This window comes from Falco punctatus, assembly GCF_963210335.1.
Source record: "Falco punctatus genome assembly, chromosome: 5".
Taxonomy (NCBI): Eukaryota; Metazoa; Chordata; class Aves; order Falconiformes; family Falconidae; genus Falco; species Falco punctatus.
The window spans coordinates 43,340,597-43,358,143 of record NC_137584.1 but is presented as its reverse complement, the minus strand read 5'-3'; the positions used below and the strand labels follow the sequence as shown (position 1 = coordinate 43,358,143).

Here is a 17,547-nt window from a genome sequence, read left to right as displayed (position 1 = left end):
TGGATTGTTTTTACCACAGAAAGACAACAGGAAGACTTCAGAAAATTCAGCCCTACTAGCAAGTATCTGCTAAGAATGTGAAGAAATGCTTTTCTGTATTTTTCTGTAGAAAACAATCTGTAACTCCCAATGATGGAAAACTAAGCTTGCAAAGAAGCTAATGGAAATCTATATTTAGAGTGATGCTGAAGTTAGATGGAAGAAAAAATGAATTTTACATGATAAATTGTGAAAATACATGAGGACTTCATAATTTTTACTCATCTCACTGAACTTCTGAAAAGACTCAAAACAAGCATTTAACCAAGAGCAGATGCATCTATACTCTTCCCTCTCTGTTACTACCTTGGCATTTCTGTCCCAGGTTGCAGTGACATGCCAAGGAGCACCTTCCCTTGCAAGTACTCTACTAACTTCTGGAAGAAGTTGTAGAGTGAGTTGATATTTGCTTTGAATGAAAGTTAACAAGTTAGGCTCAATTTCATCTTTCATGCAGATGGCACTGGATAAAAAGAACTTTTCAAGGTCTACAGGAGCCTAGGTTACGAGATCGAGATTTCATTCTGCACAGTAGGTAGCGTAAGATGCAATTCTGCTACCACAGAAGTGAGGTGGTCTACACCTCAGTAACACAAATGGTGTGAACATGTTACATCTTCCCATATGGTTCAGTCAGGGAAAAATTAAAAGCATTTCATTGATTGAGCCACAAGATAATTAATTCAGCCTTTTTTTTTATTGTTAGTATTGGAAGACTGAGTTATTCACAGTAAGAGTCTCCTAGGTCTTTTCTGCCAAAACTTATATGCATCCATGAATAGATTACTTGACAAAACAGTGTAATTTAAAAAGTCCAAATGCATTTGTGCAAATTTCACAAACTAAAAAGAAACATTATAACCATAACATATTCCAGATTTAAAGAACTACATATTAATGAACTGCTCTAAAGCTTAAATGCCATTTACTTTTGCAATCTGTTTCTTTTCCATTATGTTTGCTGGCAGCTTTCTAATTATAATTGGCAAAGATAATTCAAGTTAAAAACACTTTCTGGTGGTAAATAAAGAGATGAGAAACAGTTAGCATGTCATTAAACTTGTGATCTCTAGAAATAAGAGAACAGTCCTTTTGAAATGAGTAGAGTAAGTTGTATATCTCCAAGTGTTTCAAGCTGTCCAAAGAGTTTGGGGGTGGGGAGTTGGGGAGAAATTTTTTTTTTCAGCTTTTTGTCTACAAGAAAGAAAACTAGAGACGCGTTTGTGGGGTTTTTTATCATTTGTAAGCACAGACAAGGCCTATGTCTGTGTTGATCATCACCAGCAAACGCCACAACAGCACCCACTAAAACAGTACTCTGGCATTATGTTAAGCAGCTTTCTGTTCCCGTAGTCATCTGCACAAAACATCACCTGAACTCAGAACTCTGACTTTGCTGCCCTTGCCAAATTTCAAATGGCATAGCAACATCCCCACTTTATAAATAAGTTATGCTGCTTTATCTAGATAGTGTGGTTTTGGGTTTTTTTTTTTACATCCATTAGAAAATGCTAGTTTGTGGTGAAAAAGAGTGAGTGTAACACACTGCAAGGGTAATGTCTGTTAAGAGGTTGGTGGACCAATTTCTATGCAGATATTTTTTTAATCTCATCAGAGAAAAGGTACTACTACATTTCTTTAATAGAAAATGAAGACCAGCACAGGAACTGGTAATTGAAGAAATTCTCAGAAACTGAAACCTGTATTATGTCTTTCTGCAAATTAAATTTTATTTTCGCTTCTAAGGGAAATAATTCTTATAAGAATGGGATTGTGGTTATAACTAGAATTAAAAAAAAAAAAAGTTAAGTTTCCCAGTTCCATTAGTTCTCCCCCTCTTCCCCATACAGGGGGATAAACCAAACATCCCGAAAGACTTCCTGAAGAGTCTTGAAAAAAACTGTAGAAGCAGAAAGCATTTTATTCCCATCCCCCATGAAGTTGAACATGATATAGAAGGTGACAAAATGGGATTCTCAAGATGCTGGTGCTGCCAGACTCTTTGCAGGATTACAGAAAAGTAGCCAGGGCGACTATGGAGTTTGATATTGATCAATTTAATGATTATACCAAGAAATTGCTCTCCCTGTGTAACGCCCTGTATGAGATTAAACTCACTGTGACCCTTTCTGTATTACCCTTTTGCTTCTTCTGCACAGTACAAATATCTAATAATTTATAGCATTGAAAAGTACATAGCTAAAGAACACTTAAACTAGTTAAAGGGACAACAGTGAGAAATGCCTGGGTAATTATGTTTTCTGCACATGCCTTTCAGTTCATTGTGCTTTCCTCAAAGATGTTTTACTGATCATACACAGAGTCTCCTTTACTCTTCTGTTTCTCCTTAGAATATTTTTATTGAAGTACTAATATAGGATGTAGTTTTTTTCATTTTCTGTTAGAGACGCCAAGCATGTCTCTGTGATTCAGATAGTTATAAATGAGCAGCAGAAAACTCTCCTTAATTAAATCTCAAATCTTTGCAAACCAATCTATGAAATATGTATTCAAGTTTGACAAACCTTTTGTCCAAACTTCACACTTATTACCAATAGTAAATACTGTGCCTGCTGTGTTGTATCCCCCTCTATACTGCTCATTAGTCCCATTCTCATCTATAAAGTATGAAAGACTAAGCTTTTTTTACAGCATTGAGATTTTACAGATTTGGATTTCATTGGTTGAATTTACTGCGACAGAGAAGACCCAGACTACCAAAATACAAAAACTTCTATGAATTGTCATTAAGAAAAAAAATCAAACAGAAAGCAAAACTGACTAAATAAAATCACATCAACAGAGGCAGAGCCATTTGGCAAATTTGGTTTACATAGTAAGGTAATTAACAAGGAGAAAAGAGACAGGCTGAATCCCATGAGTAGGTTTGATTCAACCAAATATCTGACATAGCCCAGGGCGCACACACCTTGATAAACCTAGGTTCAATGAACTATAAATTCTTCTTCCAGCCAAGCAGAATAACGACTCCTTTCCAAGATGCCCCCAAACCAGACTGCTTCTCTCTGAACTTAGAGGGCAGAGGAGTTTGTACACTGGCTTTATAATATTTCACATGCTTCTGTTACTTGATTAAATACAACCCCAGAAAGGGCAGACATGCCAACTGTTAGCAAATGGGGTGCAGAAAGCAAACTGGACTCCAAAGCCACCATGGTGTGCTGGCACACTAAGCATGTCTTTCCCCAAGACACTTCTCTCTATGTGTGTAAATGCAGGTTACTTCTGGGATCACGAAACAAACAGAATAAATGCTGCTCATCTGAAAATACAGACATCTTGCATCATTTTGACATTCTCCTTACAGATTCACTGCTACCTAAAATGCTCCCTCCTACCTTCTCAGCTGCAGTACCGTAATTTTTTTTAAAAAACTCTATTCTCCATGTGCAATAAAACCACAAAAAGTGCAGTATTTTTATGTTAAATACTCTTCTTAACCAAGGTACAACTACCTCATCATCTTCACCTATGTCATATTCCGACTATTTTACATTTCCTGTTCAAGGACATTTGCAAAAAGCAATAGAAATGAAGAAAAGGTATGATTTATGATTTTCTAAGAATAGTGTATATTCTTACTAAGAATTAAAGTACCCTGATTTCAACTATCATTTATTTCCCTTTCAAAATTAATTTTTTTAAAAAATCTCACTTTTCAGCCACCAATCATTGAATCATACTTTTGTTGTCCTTGTTCTGCTGTTTTTCTTCCTTATCCCATAAAATGTAAAACCAGTACCTTAAAACGTCTCTCTGCACATACGTCTTGCTGTAAAGACAGTAAATATAACTGCTTTTGAATGTTAAGTTATTGAGACTTATAACTGTTCCTTCTACTCATGTTGTGTTTTACAAAGGAACTTTGTTCAAAGAGGTTAGTACAATTAAGGAAAAAAGAAAATTAAGTTGATCTTTGCCTCTTTCCCAGAATTTCTTTCCATATAAACAACCACCATTAGATTCTGTTGACTGTTGTCTTGGTTTGTATTACAAAAGCTCATGCAATCAGTCCAATCAAGTAAGTTTGTGCGTCAGCATGGTTTTCCTCCCTTCTTTAAACTATAGCTGAAATTAGGGATTAGATGAAGATTTAAAAGGATATTTAAAGCTAAGAAGACTCTCCAGCCTGATCATACAAAGCAAATGAAGTTCAGAATCAAGTCTTTTCTGCTTTATTTTCTACAACTGTTTTATCTAGCTGCTGCTGCCAACATGGAAGTTTAGGTCAGTAAGCAATAAGAAATGAAGGAAACTGCCAAGGTCAGTCTGCTTGTCAGACTGTGGAGCTACTGAAATTCAGTACTCCTCCTCAAGCTTTTTGAAATAAATAAACCCTACAGTTACATGTAACACTATTCTCTTTCAAGACACAAGAATCAAAGCATTGCTTCAGCATCATGTATCGTGTTGAAAGCAGGGAAAGATTACTGGAAAAGTAACCTTTGAGATGTGTTAGTTAATTCTGTTTACTTCATTACAGCCATCCTCAAAACAACCCAGTGGTCTCTGCTTCTATAAAGACCTCGACCCTCACAGAACTTGCCCTACTCTCTGCCCTTTTATCAAACTTCCCGTGCAAGACCATTAAAACAAATTCTGAGAGATGCTGGGTGTTATTTTGCAGGCCCAGTTGGCTTCATTCCCCAATCTAGCTCCAGGGCAGCCAATACACTACTATCAAAGCAAGCCCACAGTTATCAGCGGATACTTTGCCACCAAGTTGTGTGCTTGCACAACTGCACCTAGTGCACACAGGAAAGACTTTCCTCTTAACTAGTCATGATATAAAAAAGATTTCTCAAAAACTGAACTCTGGCTGAGGTGAGGCAAGGGAGATGCCCAGAAACTAGGGAAAAAAAAAAAAAAAAAGAAAAAAAAAAGGATTAGGTTGTATGGAAGAAGGATATACATGTGAAATAGTAAAGTTAAAAATCTTTGCTTTGCTCAGCACAGATAAGCTTTTAATTCTGGTCAGTTCCATCTGTTGTGGTGCTAGGACTATCCATCCTGTCTCTATCCTCCAACTCTGAATGCACTGGGAAGCTTCACAGACTCCTTTGCAGGCAAACTTGTATCCATTAAACACTCCCAACTTCAGCTACCAGCTCTGATCATGTAGAGCAGGAACGTGAATCGCCATCTTTCAATGCCTACTAGAGACATACCCACAAGAAAAAAACTCTTTCAAGGTAGTTGCCTCTTGCTGTAGTTTGATACTTCAGCATTTTCTCTGAATTATTGCTATAGGTGTGATCTGTCCTCTCCTCTTACACTTGGGGCTGAGGGAAGAACCTCTCCTCCAGCATGTCACAGTTTTCTGTCTCCTGCAAAACTTTTCAGCAGAGGCACAAATGCTTTTATAGACAACTCAAGGATCTTCACAGTAGGTTTTTCTTTTCCTGTTTACTTACTCAGACCCTTAAAAAATATTTATTTTCAAATCATAGTCTAAAAACAACCGTCACACCTCAAGAATGATGGCAACAGGTTTGATTGACATAGCTTTACCGTTACCCTGCTTTTCAAAGCTCTCAAGCACTCATAAATTGTTTGAGGCACAAAATGTAAAGTCAGATTTATGACAGAGCAATATGCAATAGTACAAAATCCTCACTGATGTTCTTTTAGAATGAATTATCTGCATGTACAATTCATAGTCAGCCAGCTGATTGTGAGCCACTAGTGTGCCCAGGTGGCCAAGAATGCCAACAGCATCCTGGCCTGTATCCAAACCAGCATGGCCTGCAGGACGAGGGCAGTGATCGCCCCCCTGTACCCGGCACCGGTGAGGCCGCACCTGGAACCCTGTGTTCAGGTTGGGGCCCTCACTGCAAGGCAGACACTGAGGTGCTGGAGCGTGTCCAGAGACGGGCGACGGAGCTGGGGAAGGGTCTGGAGCACAAGTCTGACGGGGAGCGGCTGAGGGAACTGGGGGTGTTTAGTCTGGACAAGAGGAGGTTCAGGGGGACCTTGCTGCTTTCTTACAGCTGCCTGAAAGGAGGTTGTAGGCAGGTGGAGGTAGGTGTCTTTTCCCAAGTAACAAGCAACAGGACATGAAGAAACAGCCTCAGGTTGCACCAGTGGAGGTTTAGATTGGGTATTAGAAAAAACTCCTTCACCAAGAGTGTGGTCACACATAGGAACAGGCTGCTTAGGGACATGGTAGAATCATCATCCCTGGAGGTGTTTTAAAATTGCATAGATGTGGTGCTTAGGGAATGGAAGTCCTGGGTTAACAACTGGACTTGGTGATCTTAAGGGCCTTTTCCAACCTAAATGATTCTATGATCCTACAGATTTAAAACACCTACTTCTCCCCCAAACTTAAATTGATAACATTTTAACACAGATTTCCTTCAGCCAAGAATGAACTGCTTTGGGTTTGGCTTAGTATACACTGTACATTCTTAAAATTTCATTTACCTCTTTGGCAAAAAGCTATACTTCTCTCAAAGCTGCAATCTTTGACCTTTAAAGTACTGGCAAACAGTACACAGAATGAGAAAACCCAAGTTAAGGACTGTCCAAGTAGAAAATATCAAAATCTCCATACCTCCATACCTCGATATTTATTTTTATTTTCAAAATAAATATCTTGACCATTCCTCTTGGTAAACAAGGTATTTGTACAATTTTTGTCAATATTTACATTAATGTTAAATTTTCCTTAATATCAAGCAGTATAAAAATGTTTATAAAGTAAATGACAGTCAACGTGTCTATTTCTGAAGGAATTTTGCACAAAATGATGAATGGTCTCTATAGATATTAGTCACCACTGTTCTGCTATGGGTTATAACCTTTGCATTTTAAAATACATTATGTATTCAGCTTTTTTCCATTTACTCTACAGTTTATACTCCAGATGGGCCACACACATAAGAACAAGCCTGGTTTGGATACTGGAATACTGATACCGTATTCCACCGGAGCATCTTTGCTGTTCCCTGTGTGTTTGAGTGGGTTTTTAGTTAGGTTTGTCATTGATTTCTTTTTACATATTTCTAAATTATACAGTATGCAAAGCAATAAACATGAAAATTTGTAGTATATGAGCATAACACTGTGTAGAGAAACTCTTGATAACATTTCTAATTATTACTTAGTACCTATGTTGTTCTGCCAGGTTATGGTAATAAAACCCTGTTATGCTTAAGGAAAAAAGAATCAAGGCAAACTTACTTGATATAATAGGGCACTTTGTTTTGTGAAACAGATCTCTGCCATGGAAACTGTACTGAGGCTGAGGAAATAAAGAGACAGTAATTATTAGAAAGCGCCTGTCAAAAAAATCCAGCTATATTTTATTTATTTATTTTACAATTAAAACAGTTATAATAAATTAAATTGGAACAACTACAATTTCACAGACACCTTTCAGTAATTAGAAAATCAGCTGGAGAAAATGACTGTAATCTATCAAGATGATTCTAGGCATCTATTTGATGCCAAGCTGGAAATAAAACAAATGTGGTGATTCTACTTCAAAGAAGGATAATAAATTCTGAGCAGGCTATCCATCCAAAGAAAATGGAGACTGGTTTTCCTACCTTGATAGAATTATTATCAGTATAAACTTTGAAAATAAATGCACTACTGTAATTAATGCTCTGCAACAGAACAAAGAGGAGAAATATCAACCTTATTTTTATTAGTCACAATCCTTTGCTCCTATCTGCAACTCAAACTAACATTGATTAACACTGTATGGCCAACAGAAAAGGCATTAAAACCTGTCTTTGCACTCCTTGCTGAACGGCAGTGATCTCTGCAGATTTTATGCGTCTGATACATCAACAAATATCCTCCATAACACCAAGAAGCCTTCTGCACACTAAGTAGTTGCCAAATGCATGAAGTCATACATGACACTACAACTCTGTTTATCTAAAGAACCCAGGAGACAAAAGGGGAAGGCCAATACCAACAGAGACTTCTGGTGCACAACTTAAAAGCAGATATTTACTGAAGAACTATAGGTACGTATATGTCCTACCAGAAATTATCAGATTAGTGCATGCTTAATTAGGGTTTTATCATATAAGAAACTCACTTCACTAGATTCACTGTAGAAGCAGAGACTGAAACAGAGGATCATCACAATGGAATGAAATTATACTGTACACATATGCTAACACTTCCAAGACTGAGTCCCTACACTCAGGTGCTAAGAACTGTGTTTAAAAACCTGCTAAAATGGGACACAGCTTTGATCCACATTGGATCTTAAGTAATTAAACTCTCAATTAATGTAATTTTCTTCAAGCGTGGCCCGCTTCAGAGCTTAACCTTCTTTTGGGAAAAAAAAAAATGTATCAGAAACCACATTCCAACTGTAAAGTAACACTCTCCTCTTCCCTTATGATCTCTCAAGGCTTCTGCAAGGACTTACAAGCCATGTAAGACCCCTAGGCTGATGCTGCAGAGAGAGGCAGGTCTTGCCTGCTCCCAGACAGCTGTTCCCTGAAGGGTTTAATGGCTGTGACCTCTTCCATGACCACACAACTTCATGGCTTACAATTTAAGCAACATTCAAGTACTGAAAAATAGATTAACTGGGAAGAATATTTGGGAAAGTACAGGAACCAAGTAAACTACATTGTTCGCTGGAAAAAATAGAGAAAATCCCCTATCACTACTTAAAGAAGAAAATAACATTTGTAATAGAGATAGGTAGTTACCTAGCAAAGAAAAAAACCTAGTAAAATAAAAAATAATCCTTAAGCATTCATAACTCTAAAAAAAGGAAAGAAAAAAAAATCATCCAGACAGGTGAAGGTGGCCACCAGCTTTAGAGTTTCATTCTTTAGTGTTGCAATTTGGCACTTATGGTGGCTCCGGTACAACTACACTAATTATGTCAGCTAACTAAAAAGAAAAATCCCGCCACAGTTTGATTAGGTATGATTAATGTACTATAAGAGACTATAGATATTCTGCATGGACACAGATATGGACTAAACAATCTAATAAATTAAATTATGACCAAGTAATACTCTATTATTTGGGAACAACGTTTCTAAAAACATTGCCAGTTCTCTGCTGCATGGAACTTTGCAAAATGCAATTCCCATACTTTTTTAAAAATCAGTTTCTTGATGAAAACTGAACAGAGTAGTTATTGATTCTGGCACTCACTAACAGGCCTGCAGATATTAGTAGGCTGCACACCGCGCAGAGATGCTTTGAGTAGGCCACTTGAAGACCTAGACTATTTGTTAGTGAACATGTGGAGTCAGCATTCCATGGATGTTCATGGATTCTTCTAAGAAACCATACAAGAAATACAACAGAGAGGAGCGGATTGTGGGCCTTCGAAAAAAAAAATACAGAAAAAAAACCAAGTTATTGTTTCTAAAGGCATGAGACAGCAAAACAATCTTTTTGCAAAGAATAACAGATTATAAGGATTCTTCACCTTTATCTGTATTAGAGATGTGTAAAATATACTGATCAGTAACTAACTTGCAAGGCACTTACTTTCCATCTCACAAGCACTGAAAAAAAGAGCAATCAAATTCTGCCTACCACTGATGGGAGGGGAAAACTAGCTCAGCAAAGAGAGAGATTATAGATTGTAGTGGCCTACTAATACTGCTTTACTTTAGCCTCCTACTGCAGGACATTTTAGGAAGGGCCAATGTCATATTGTTTGCTAGTCTTCAAAAATAATCTGAAGCACTTTCTTAGTGATGGTCTGGATGAATTCATGTAATATGTGTTCCAAGAACTCTTAACAGCAGTATTAAACACAGCACTGTGTCTTTTTAGTAGGAAAATGTTACTAGCCACCGCAGAGATGAAATGACTGGATTAAGGAGGCTGCAACCAGCCTGCCCATGAAAGATTGGACCACATGATCTTCTGAGGTCCCTCCCAACCTGGGCTATTCTATGAATCTGGGCTATTCTATGACTCTGATGAACAGGTAGAAATAGATATTTTCCTAGCACAAGTCACCGATTAAATGACAACTAAGAGCTAGTCAGCTGAAAATGGTGTGATGGCAAGCTATGATCTTTTGTTAGGATTTGGAGGGAAAGTAACAGGTAGATGAGGTAAAGTTAAAATAGCTGCTGTCAAATGAGCACAGGTAAAAACCTCCCCTCTAATTCAGAAGTGCAACTTTGGAGACAAAGATTTGCACAAGAAATAGAAATCAATCTCAGTTTGGGGAGTTTGAGATTATTTTATTCAGACTATCACTTGTTCCTCACAGAAGTCATTTATGGCTGCTCAAAAGGTTTGAAAAAACTTGATTTAGAATATGTGCTATTTCAACCTGTCAGGATAAAACCTTCATTTTCCCAGATTAATGATTTTTTTATTATTATTACTTTCCTTTTGAACTTACTGTCCCTGACTTTTATTTAACAGACTTCATAGGTATTCTGTAAGTTCTGTAGTTCTGTCTAGTTCAAGCTCTTGAAATAGTTTGGGAGGTTTTTTGTTTTGTTGATTGGTTCTGGTGTTTGCATTTTTTTAAGACATTTTTGCTATAGTTTGCATTGGGAAGGAGGTTGTTTGTTTTTAACACATAATTTAAATGGTTAACTGCATATTATTGTTTTTTTGCAGAACTCTGGTACATAGCTATAGCTCTTTGCGGTATCTACCAACATGCTTTCTGGAAACTTACCCTTCTTGACTTTTGTATGTAATATAACCTGAATGTCCCCTTAAGACGGAAGAAGGTGCCCAAAGCGAGGCTGAGGTATACTGATAAGGCAAAGTCTCTTTGGACATCATTCCATGAATGTTTTATCCAGCACAAAGCCAGTTCACCACTCAGTCTTGTGAACGCAATTATTTGTTGTCGCATGCTGTAAGCCAAATCAAGGAAATTATCCAGGTCAAGGCAAACAAACCCAGCCAACCTTGCCTGGCAAGCTTCCTTGTTTTACATGTGGACTCTTTCACTGCTTTTTTGATTTTTTTTTGTTACCTTGCCCCCATCAGTCACTGAACATTTGCATTGATCCAGGCAGGGAGGGGTGAACAGCCTTAACAGTGACACAGGAGCAAAGTCAGGAACTTCTCAAACCAGCTAGAGTAGGGAAAACTGCATCTTCTCTGCGTTACTTCCTAGTCTTAATTAGACTAGAATGACTACCAAACAGTTAATCTGGTATTTTTCAACGCTGCCAAAGGTACCACTAACCTATATTCTTTTTAGCAAATTATTCCATAGGCATACTGTCCAGGTCACAGTTACAAGTTCAAGTTTGGAAGAGCTACGTAACCACATTGGCAACTCTAGACAATATTTCTAATGGGGTTTAAAAAAAAAAACACAAAACAAAACAAAAAAAAATCACATACTTTTAAAGTTCTTTGTTCTGTCAATTTTAAAAAAGGACAAAGTGGCTCCAGGAATCATTGTTTTGCATAACAGCTGTAATATTTTAAATACACTGCACCTTGTTTACCATGATGTTTACTGAAGAACTAGTCGTCAGTTTAAAACAGGAAACGGTTGTCACGTAACTCAAGAAGAAATAAGACTTGTTTATTATTTTAATTATATTAGCTGTTTAATTATATTAGCTGTTACATTGACATACAGCACTTAAGAATCTCTGGGACAGAGCTGATCATTTTTGTGTTTACTTCTCCACTCCTGAAATATTTTTACCTTTATTATTGAAACCCTCAGTTAAAAACCAGAAAGCTGATTGGGTTAACACTTTGTATCATGAGCTCTGATGATGGCAGATAGGCTAGAATGTCAGAAAATCATCATTATTGTGATCTTCATATCACAACCTATCCATCAGTAAGGAATAAGTCAAATGAGAACGAGAGAAAAGCATCTGCTTTTGCCCTCTTAGTACATGGGACATTGTAGCCTTATACCTCTAAAACTTTCACTAAATAGAAAAAGATGAAAGGATGGGTCTCCAGAGGAAGTGGTGTAGGTTTGCTTTCCTCATCCCTTTATTTGAAGTTCCAGGAATATACGACATGAAGCCTTCCATAAAAACAAAAAAGCCCAACAAAACCCGCAAACCAACCAAAAAAAACCCCACAAAAATCAGGCGGTTTGTCCTTTGTGTCATCTCATCAAGTGTGGAAGTGAAAGAAAACTGAGGAAAGAGGTAGCAGGGTATGAGAAGATGTGGTTATGAACACATAAAGGGTCTGGAACAGCCACAGGTCAGACATTGCAGCAAACCGAGGACAAAGAATAAAGCAACCAGGAATGCAACCGTAACTCCACAAGATATTGCAGTGGGAAGCACATCAGTGAGAATGTCAGTGGAGTTAGGAAGCTGAAAGACCCCTACAAAACCAGAGAGGTAGATAACAACATGGAAGATGAACCTCCTGTTCCTCAAGCCAGAGGGAAACGTGGCGTAAAGAGCAGTCACTGTTTGAGAAAGCTATCGTATTTAACATGCACATATTAATTCAAAGAACTTACTGGAAAGAAAGTGCTGTGATGCAGGCCCAAAATCTCTGTGTGCTTCTTGTAACTGTTTAAGGCGATCCTCTACAGACACCTACACATAAACACACAAAATATACATTGCATTCACTTTGTAACATCAGGGCCATGACAATAAAAACACTGCTTACATTAATTTTTAGTTAAATACATTTATGTTGTCTTTGTGTCATAGCACTTATTTGACATCCAGCTATCCAAGTCTACTTTGTTTTACTTTCATTTGCTTGATGAAAGTCACATTCATATCTTGCAGTGCTCTCCCTTGAGTACCGCAGATCAATAACGGACAACAAGCAGTTTCATTGTGACTATAGCCAACCGCTGAAGTTTCTGATCTCCTCCCAAGTCTTCTGTTGTCTAAATTTCCATAGTCAGCAGGTCTAAGTTTGATTGTATTGATCTCACAGCTGCCTCTTCAGCATGGAACCATTTTGGAAGATACTGCTTTACTAGCTGACATGAATCCGCCCTGGTTTATTAATTGAAACTGTACTAGCACACCCAGCAGCAGTTTTGCAGCTTGGTTAACTTGAGAGGACACGTTAAAAAAAAAAAAAAAAAAAAAAAAAAACGCAAAAAAACCCAAACAAAAACCACCACACACCACACTACCAAATTATATTCAGAAAAGGAAGTTCTGATATGACTTATTAATAGTTCTGCCTCTCAGGAGCAACTGATTCAAAACTACTAGCCCTGAAACTGATATCCAGGTTTTGAAAATTCAGTCCCACTGTCCTCAGCTAGAAAGGTGACAGATCCTTCATCCTTCCTTCCCACAATTCTTTCACACACTTAATATCACCCTTACAAGACAGCTAAATAACTAAATAGCAGCTAACAGTAGTTATTTCCTACCAAAAAAAAAAAAGTGAGAAAGTGCAAAAACAGATAAATGAACTTTTAACTGATGTGAGAAACTTCATTATATCATTCACTGTGAAACTGCATGAGTCTGAACTGTAATCAGCCACACTGATTTACCTTTCTCAGCCCATTTAAGTACAATAATCATAAGTAAGCAATATGAATCTCTCTCACAGCATATCCTCTTCTGTTTTATAATGCTAAATGTGACATTGTTCACATCTTGTTATAGCTCTACCAATACTAAGTCACTTGAAGTGAAATTCCTTGCAGAAACTGAACATTCAAAACCAACAGAGCTTTCACAGGAGCTGGAAACACAATGGAGGTATATACACCAGTTTTCAGTAACAATGATTTATGCAGTAAAAATACTGCTATAAGACACAAAAAAAGCACACGGCAATAGTTCCCACTAGTCTCCAGACTGCTGAGACAGCTTGAAAGGAAAAGTTTTTGGTCAAGCTACAGAAGAAAAGACAGCTCCCTTTGTTGCTTTGGTACCACTAGAGTAACGCCTTAAAGAGAAAAAATAACGAACAAATGGTAATAATGCATCTTCTAAGAGAACAGAAGAGAGTGAGAAGCATCTCTTCCCACACACCTACTGCACGCATTCAGCAGAATACCTGTAAAAGTTTCCACCGCATATTAAGATCATCTAGTTGACGAGACATCTTTAACGATGGATAAAGGTCAAGTGGAGAGAGTTGACTGGACAAATCATTCACTGTTTTAACTTTCAAATTGATGGGAGCAATTTCTTCTCTAAAAGCCTAGAAGAGTAAGAAGCACACACTCATGTTCAACAGACATCTGAGCAGCACAAAAGCTACTGTAAACTCAACATGGCGCTGACTTGCCCAACATGGCAGTTTATGCTAAACAACTGTACACAACTCAGTTCTCTGGCAAAGAATGTTCATTCACTTCAATATTAACTCCTTCATACCCATCTTTAAAAGAAAAACACTATGGAATTTACTCAAATGCCCATATCCAAATTGCAGCCCTAAACCAATTTAAATCAGTTTTTTAAGTGGTGCCATATGGCTTTAGAGCTTTTCTTTCCAAAGAAATACACAATGCTCTATCAGGAGCTTTCGCAGTATATAGCCTGTCAAGTGCTGTTAAGAAAAAAACATGTTCAGTAACTACAGTTTTCCAGCATTAAGCAGCTGACAAAAATTCAATTTAAAAACTATTATTGAATTAGCAAAGCATGAAGGAATGTATCTTCTAAACAAAAGCAGTACAATGTTTTACCTGATTAGAACTGTAGAGTAAAACTATTACAATGATTAAAAAGAAGAAAAACGTTTATTGAATCACACGGATCTAAATACAGTATTAAGACAAAATTGATGCAAGTTTTAGTTACAGTTGAAGAGATGCATCAAATGTCTTTCTTGCTGCAAGCAGTTAATTGTTCAATTCTATAAATGGCTTGATTAAACATCATGAAACTAGCCAAAAACAACTGGAAAAAAGATTTTCTTTGGACAATTCAATTATTTACTTCCTTTCAAAGTCACTCTCATCATGTCCAGGAACAGAAGGAACCTACTGGCAAGAAAGAAGCGTTTGGCTTCTAGACGGCCAGCAGGCCCCTATTACTTCAGCAGATGTTTCAGTTTTTCCACAGCAATGAAAATCTAAAAGTCTTTGCTTTACACTTCTTTACAGAAAAAGCCATGAAGATATGACAAATCGCTTAACATGAGAACAAAGAGCTTTTCAGCATCAGCATCTTATTTCTTGCTTTAGTATCTAAATTAAAATGTAAGAAGGGGAAGAGAAGATGCATTACTCTTCTCAAATCAACAGCAGTTTGGATATAATTCAACTAAGACTGCCTTTGTTTTAAAGGGTTTGGTTCCATTAAATCTGAAAGTAACAACAGAATTTAGAGAATGAGGATGCTTACATTAATACAAGTGAAATAATGCAGTCCTGTGTTAATTAAATATGAGTCCACAGGTTGTGTATACACAGAGAGAGTGTTTGCAGAAAACTGGTTGCAGTCCACAGCCCTTAACTCTTGTAACACCAGTGTCCCAAGCTGAAGACACAGGTTGTCAGGTACATGACCCCAAGGTCATCTAATGTTTTGCTACATCAATTCCTGAGCTTAAAAACTGAAAAGTTGTATTTCTGAAAGAGAAGCTTGGTCATAACTGCTAGATTTGCCTGAAACAGCAATCTTCTCTACCTAAATGTGCATATTCACATGTTCTCCTGGAATCCCTGATATCCAGGCACTCCCCCAAGCACTGGCTACTTCCAGTCAGCTTTCCTGGATAATGTTAGTTACCAGATGGTATTCCTTCTTTAGGGAGCTCTGCATTACTGGATCCCCACCCAGCCCATGGAGCTAAGCAGAGGACCACTACTACCCATCATGAGCAGACATGCCTTCAAGTGCTGAGCCCTGCATGGGTGGCCTGGAACCCTGGCTGCAAGAACTGGTAGGCCCATGATAACATTGTACTGTAGTATGTGTTCTTCACTTTGAAATAATTCGGAAAAAAAGCCAGGCCAATGTAAAACCAAATACAAATTTTGATTCATACCAGCTAAAATAGACAGACATGAAGACTGTGAAAGTTAAGGAACAGAAATTAGAACTATGTATATACTTCTATATGACTGAAAAAGCTCTAAATGTTTTTCTATGAAGAAAGCTACACATGACGGCCAAACAGATCTCAGAGCACCGCTAAAAAAAGGAGGGGAGCCTACCATCAACTGCTGGGATGGTAACTGACTCAGCTTGCTCATAATCCAGTGCCTGGGGAAAGCTCCAAACACACCCATGGCCTAGCTATGGATTTGAGAGTATTTCTAGGAGAAACATATTTAAATCCTCAAACACATTTTTTTTTCATTTAGTGAATGCTATATTCTGTATGCTTGCTGATCACATATGCTTATGCCATCACAGCTGACTGAATGCGGCACAGCACTGGACCTTCTTCTCAGATCTAGTCTTTAGAAAGCACTTTAAACTGTACATCAGAATTTAAGTTACATATGTAAGATGACTAGGGATAGTAGAATAGAGGGGTCTCACTAACACAGGCTAAATATTTCCCAGGGGTTACACACTTACTGTGGTTTTCTCAATGTAATCTGGTAATGAATCTATGAGCAAGTCTCCCACAGGTTTCCAGCCATTCCTCACATTTTCAGCCTCCTTCAAATCAGCATCCAGGTCATCCATGGCACACTGCAGATCTTTCAGTTTTTCTAAGGCTTTGTCTACTTGCTTCTGCCAGACACTGGCACTGGCATTTAGATTCTCCCATTTTTCTTTTACCTCTGATGACTGCTTACGCATAGCTTTGGCAATCTTCATGGCTTTCTCCTCAGGTGTCAGCTCTGCAGAGGGAAAGAAAAGACTATTTATTTCTTCTTTTTAATGTCTAGTTAAACAGACAGCACTCCTGAGGTACAAGCTCAAGACAATCAGAAAGTCCAGAATGAACTAACAATTTATTTCAGTGGGTACAAGGCAGAAGAAAGTCCACCTTTCCATAAATAAAATAAACCTTTAATCACTTCTAATGATAGAAGAAAGATTGATCAGAAGACAGGAAACTATTCCTGACTTCCATGCATTATGATACCTGCAAAGCAAATGCAGCTTACTGCTGGTTTTTCACTTCTGGAAGCAGAGGGGGAGGAAATAAAAGATCTTCCTCTCCTACTGCAAACCACAACAGGGAATCTGGGGACCATTTCATAAAGAAAGAACAAGTACCTTTCATCACCACCTTTCACCCTACTACCACCAGGATGTCTCCTCTTCCTATTCACTAGCAAAAACCAAGGCATACTGAGTACCATGTGGCAAGTGCTTCTGCAGCTCTATGTCCATTTTTCTGTGTTAACACCCAAGTCCTAAAAGTCCGGTTTAAACAGATTTTGCAAATCTAAAGATGTTCAATGAACCTGTTGACTGAAAAAAAAGTTATGGTGCACTATTTCTCACAAACTACAGGCTTATGAGTCCAAATCCCACACAACCCAGTGACCGTAGAAATCCCATTCATGTTAGCAAAGACCAGCTGCCACTAAATAAGCAAAGCCAAAGCGGGCACACACACAACCTCAGGATGTAGTTGCAGCAGATGACACTGATTATTTCAAGTAACTTGCTTATA

General features: G+C 37.8%; 1 protein-coding gene across 8 annotated transcripts in view; it reads right to left on the bottom strand.

Moving 5' to 3' along the window:
* Window positions 1-17,547, bottom strand: part of UTRN (utrophin) — a gene marked incomplete at its 3' end in the record, with an annotated part of 398,254 nt that overhangs the window by 84,642 nt on the left and 296,065 nt on the right. For 7 of the 8 annotated variants that reach the window (XM_080390591.1, XM_080390595.1, XM_080390594.1 and 4 more), the window contains 4 exons: window positions 16,494-16,762; window positions 14,011-14,157; window positions 12,488-12,566; window positions 7,246-7,306 (listed from right to left, as the gene is read on the bottom strand). In XM_080390591.1, coding sequence (XP_080246717.1) covers window positions 7,246-7,306; window positions 12,488-12,566; window positions 14,011-14,157; window positions 16,494-16,762 — 556 coding nt within the window. The remainder of the gene's footprint in view (window positions 1-7,245; window positions 7,307-12,487; window positions 12,567-14,010; window positions 14,158-16,493; window positions 16,763-17,547) is intronic. The other variant, XM_080390592.1, reaches the window with a different exon arrangement.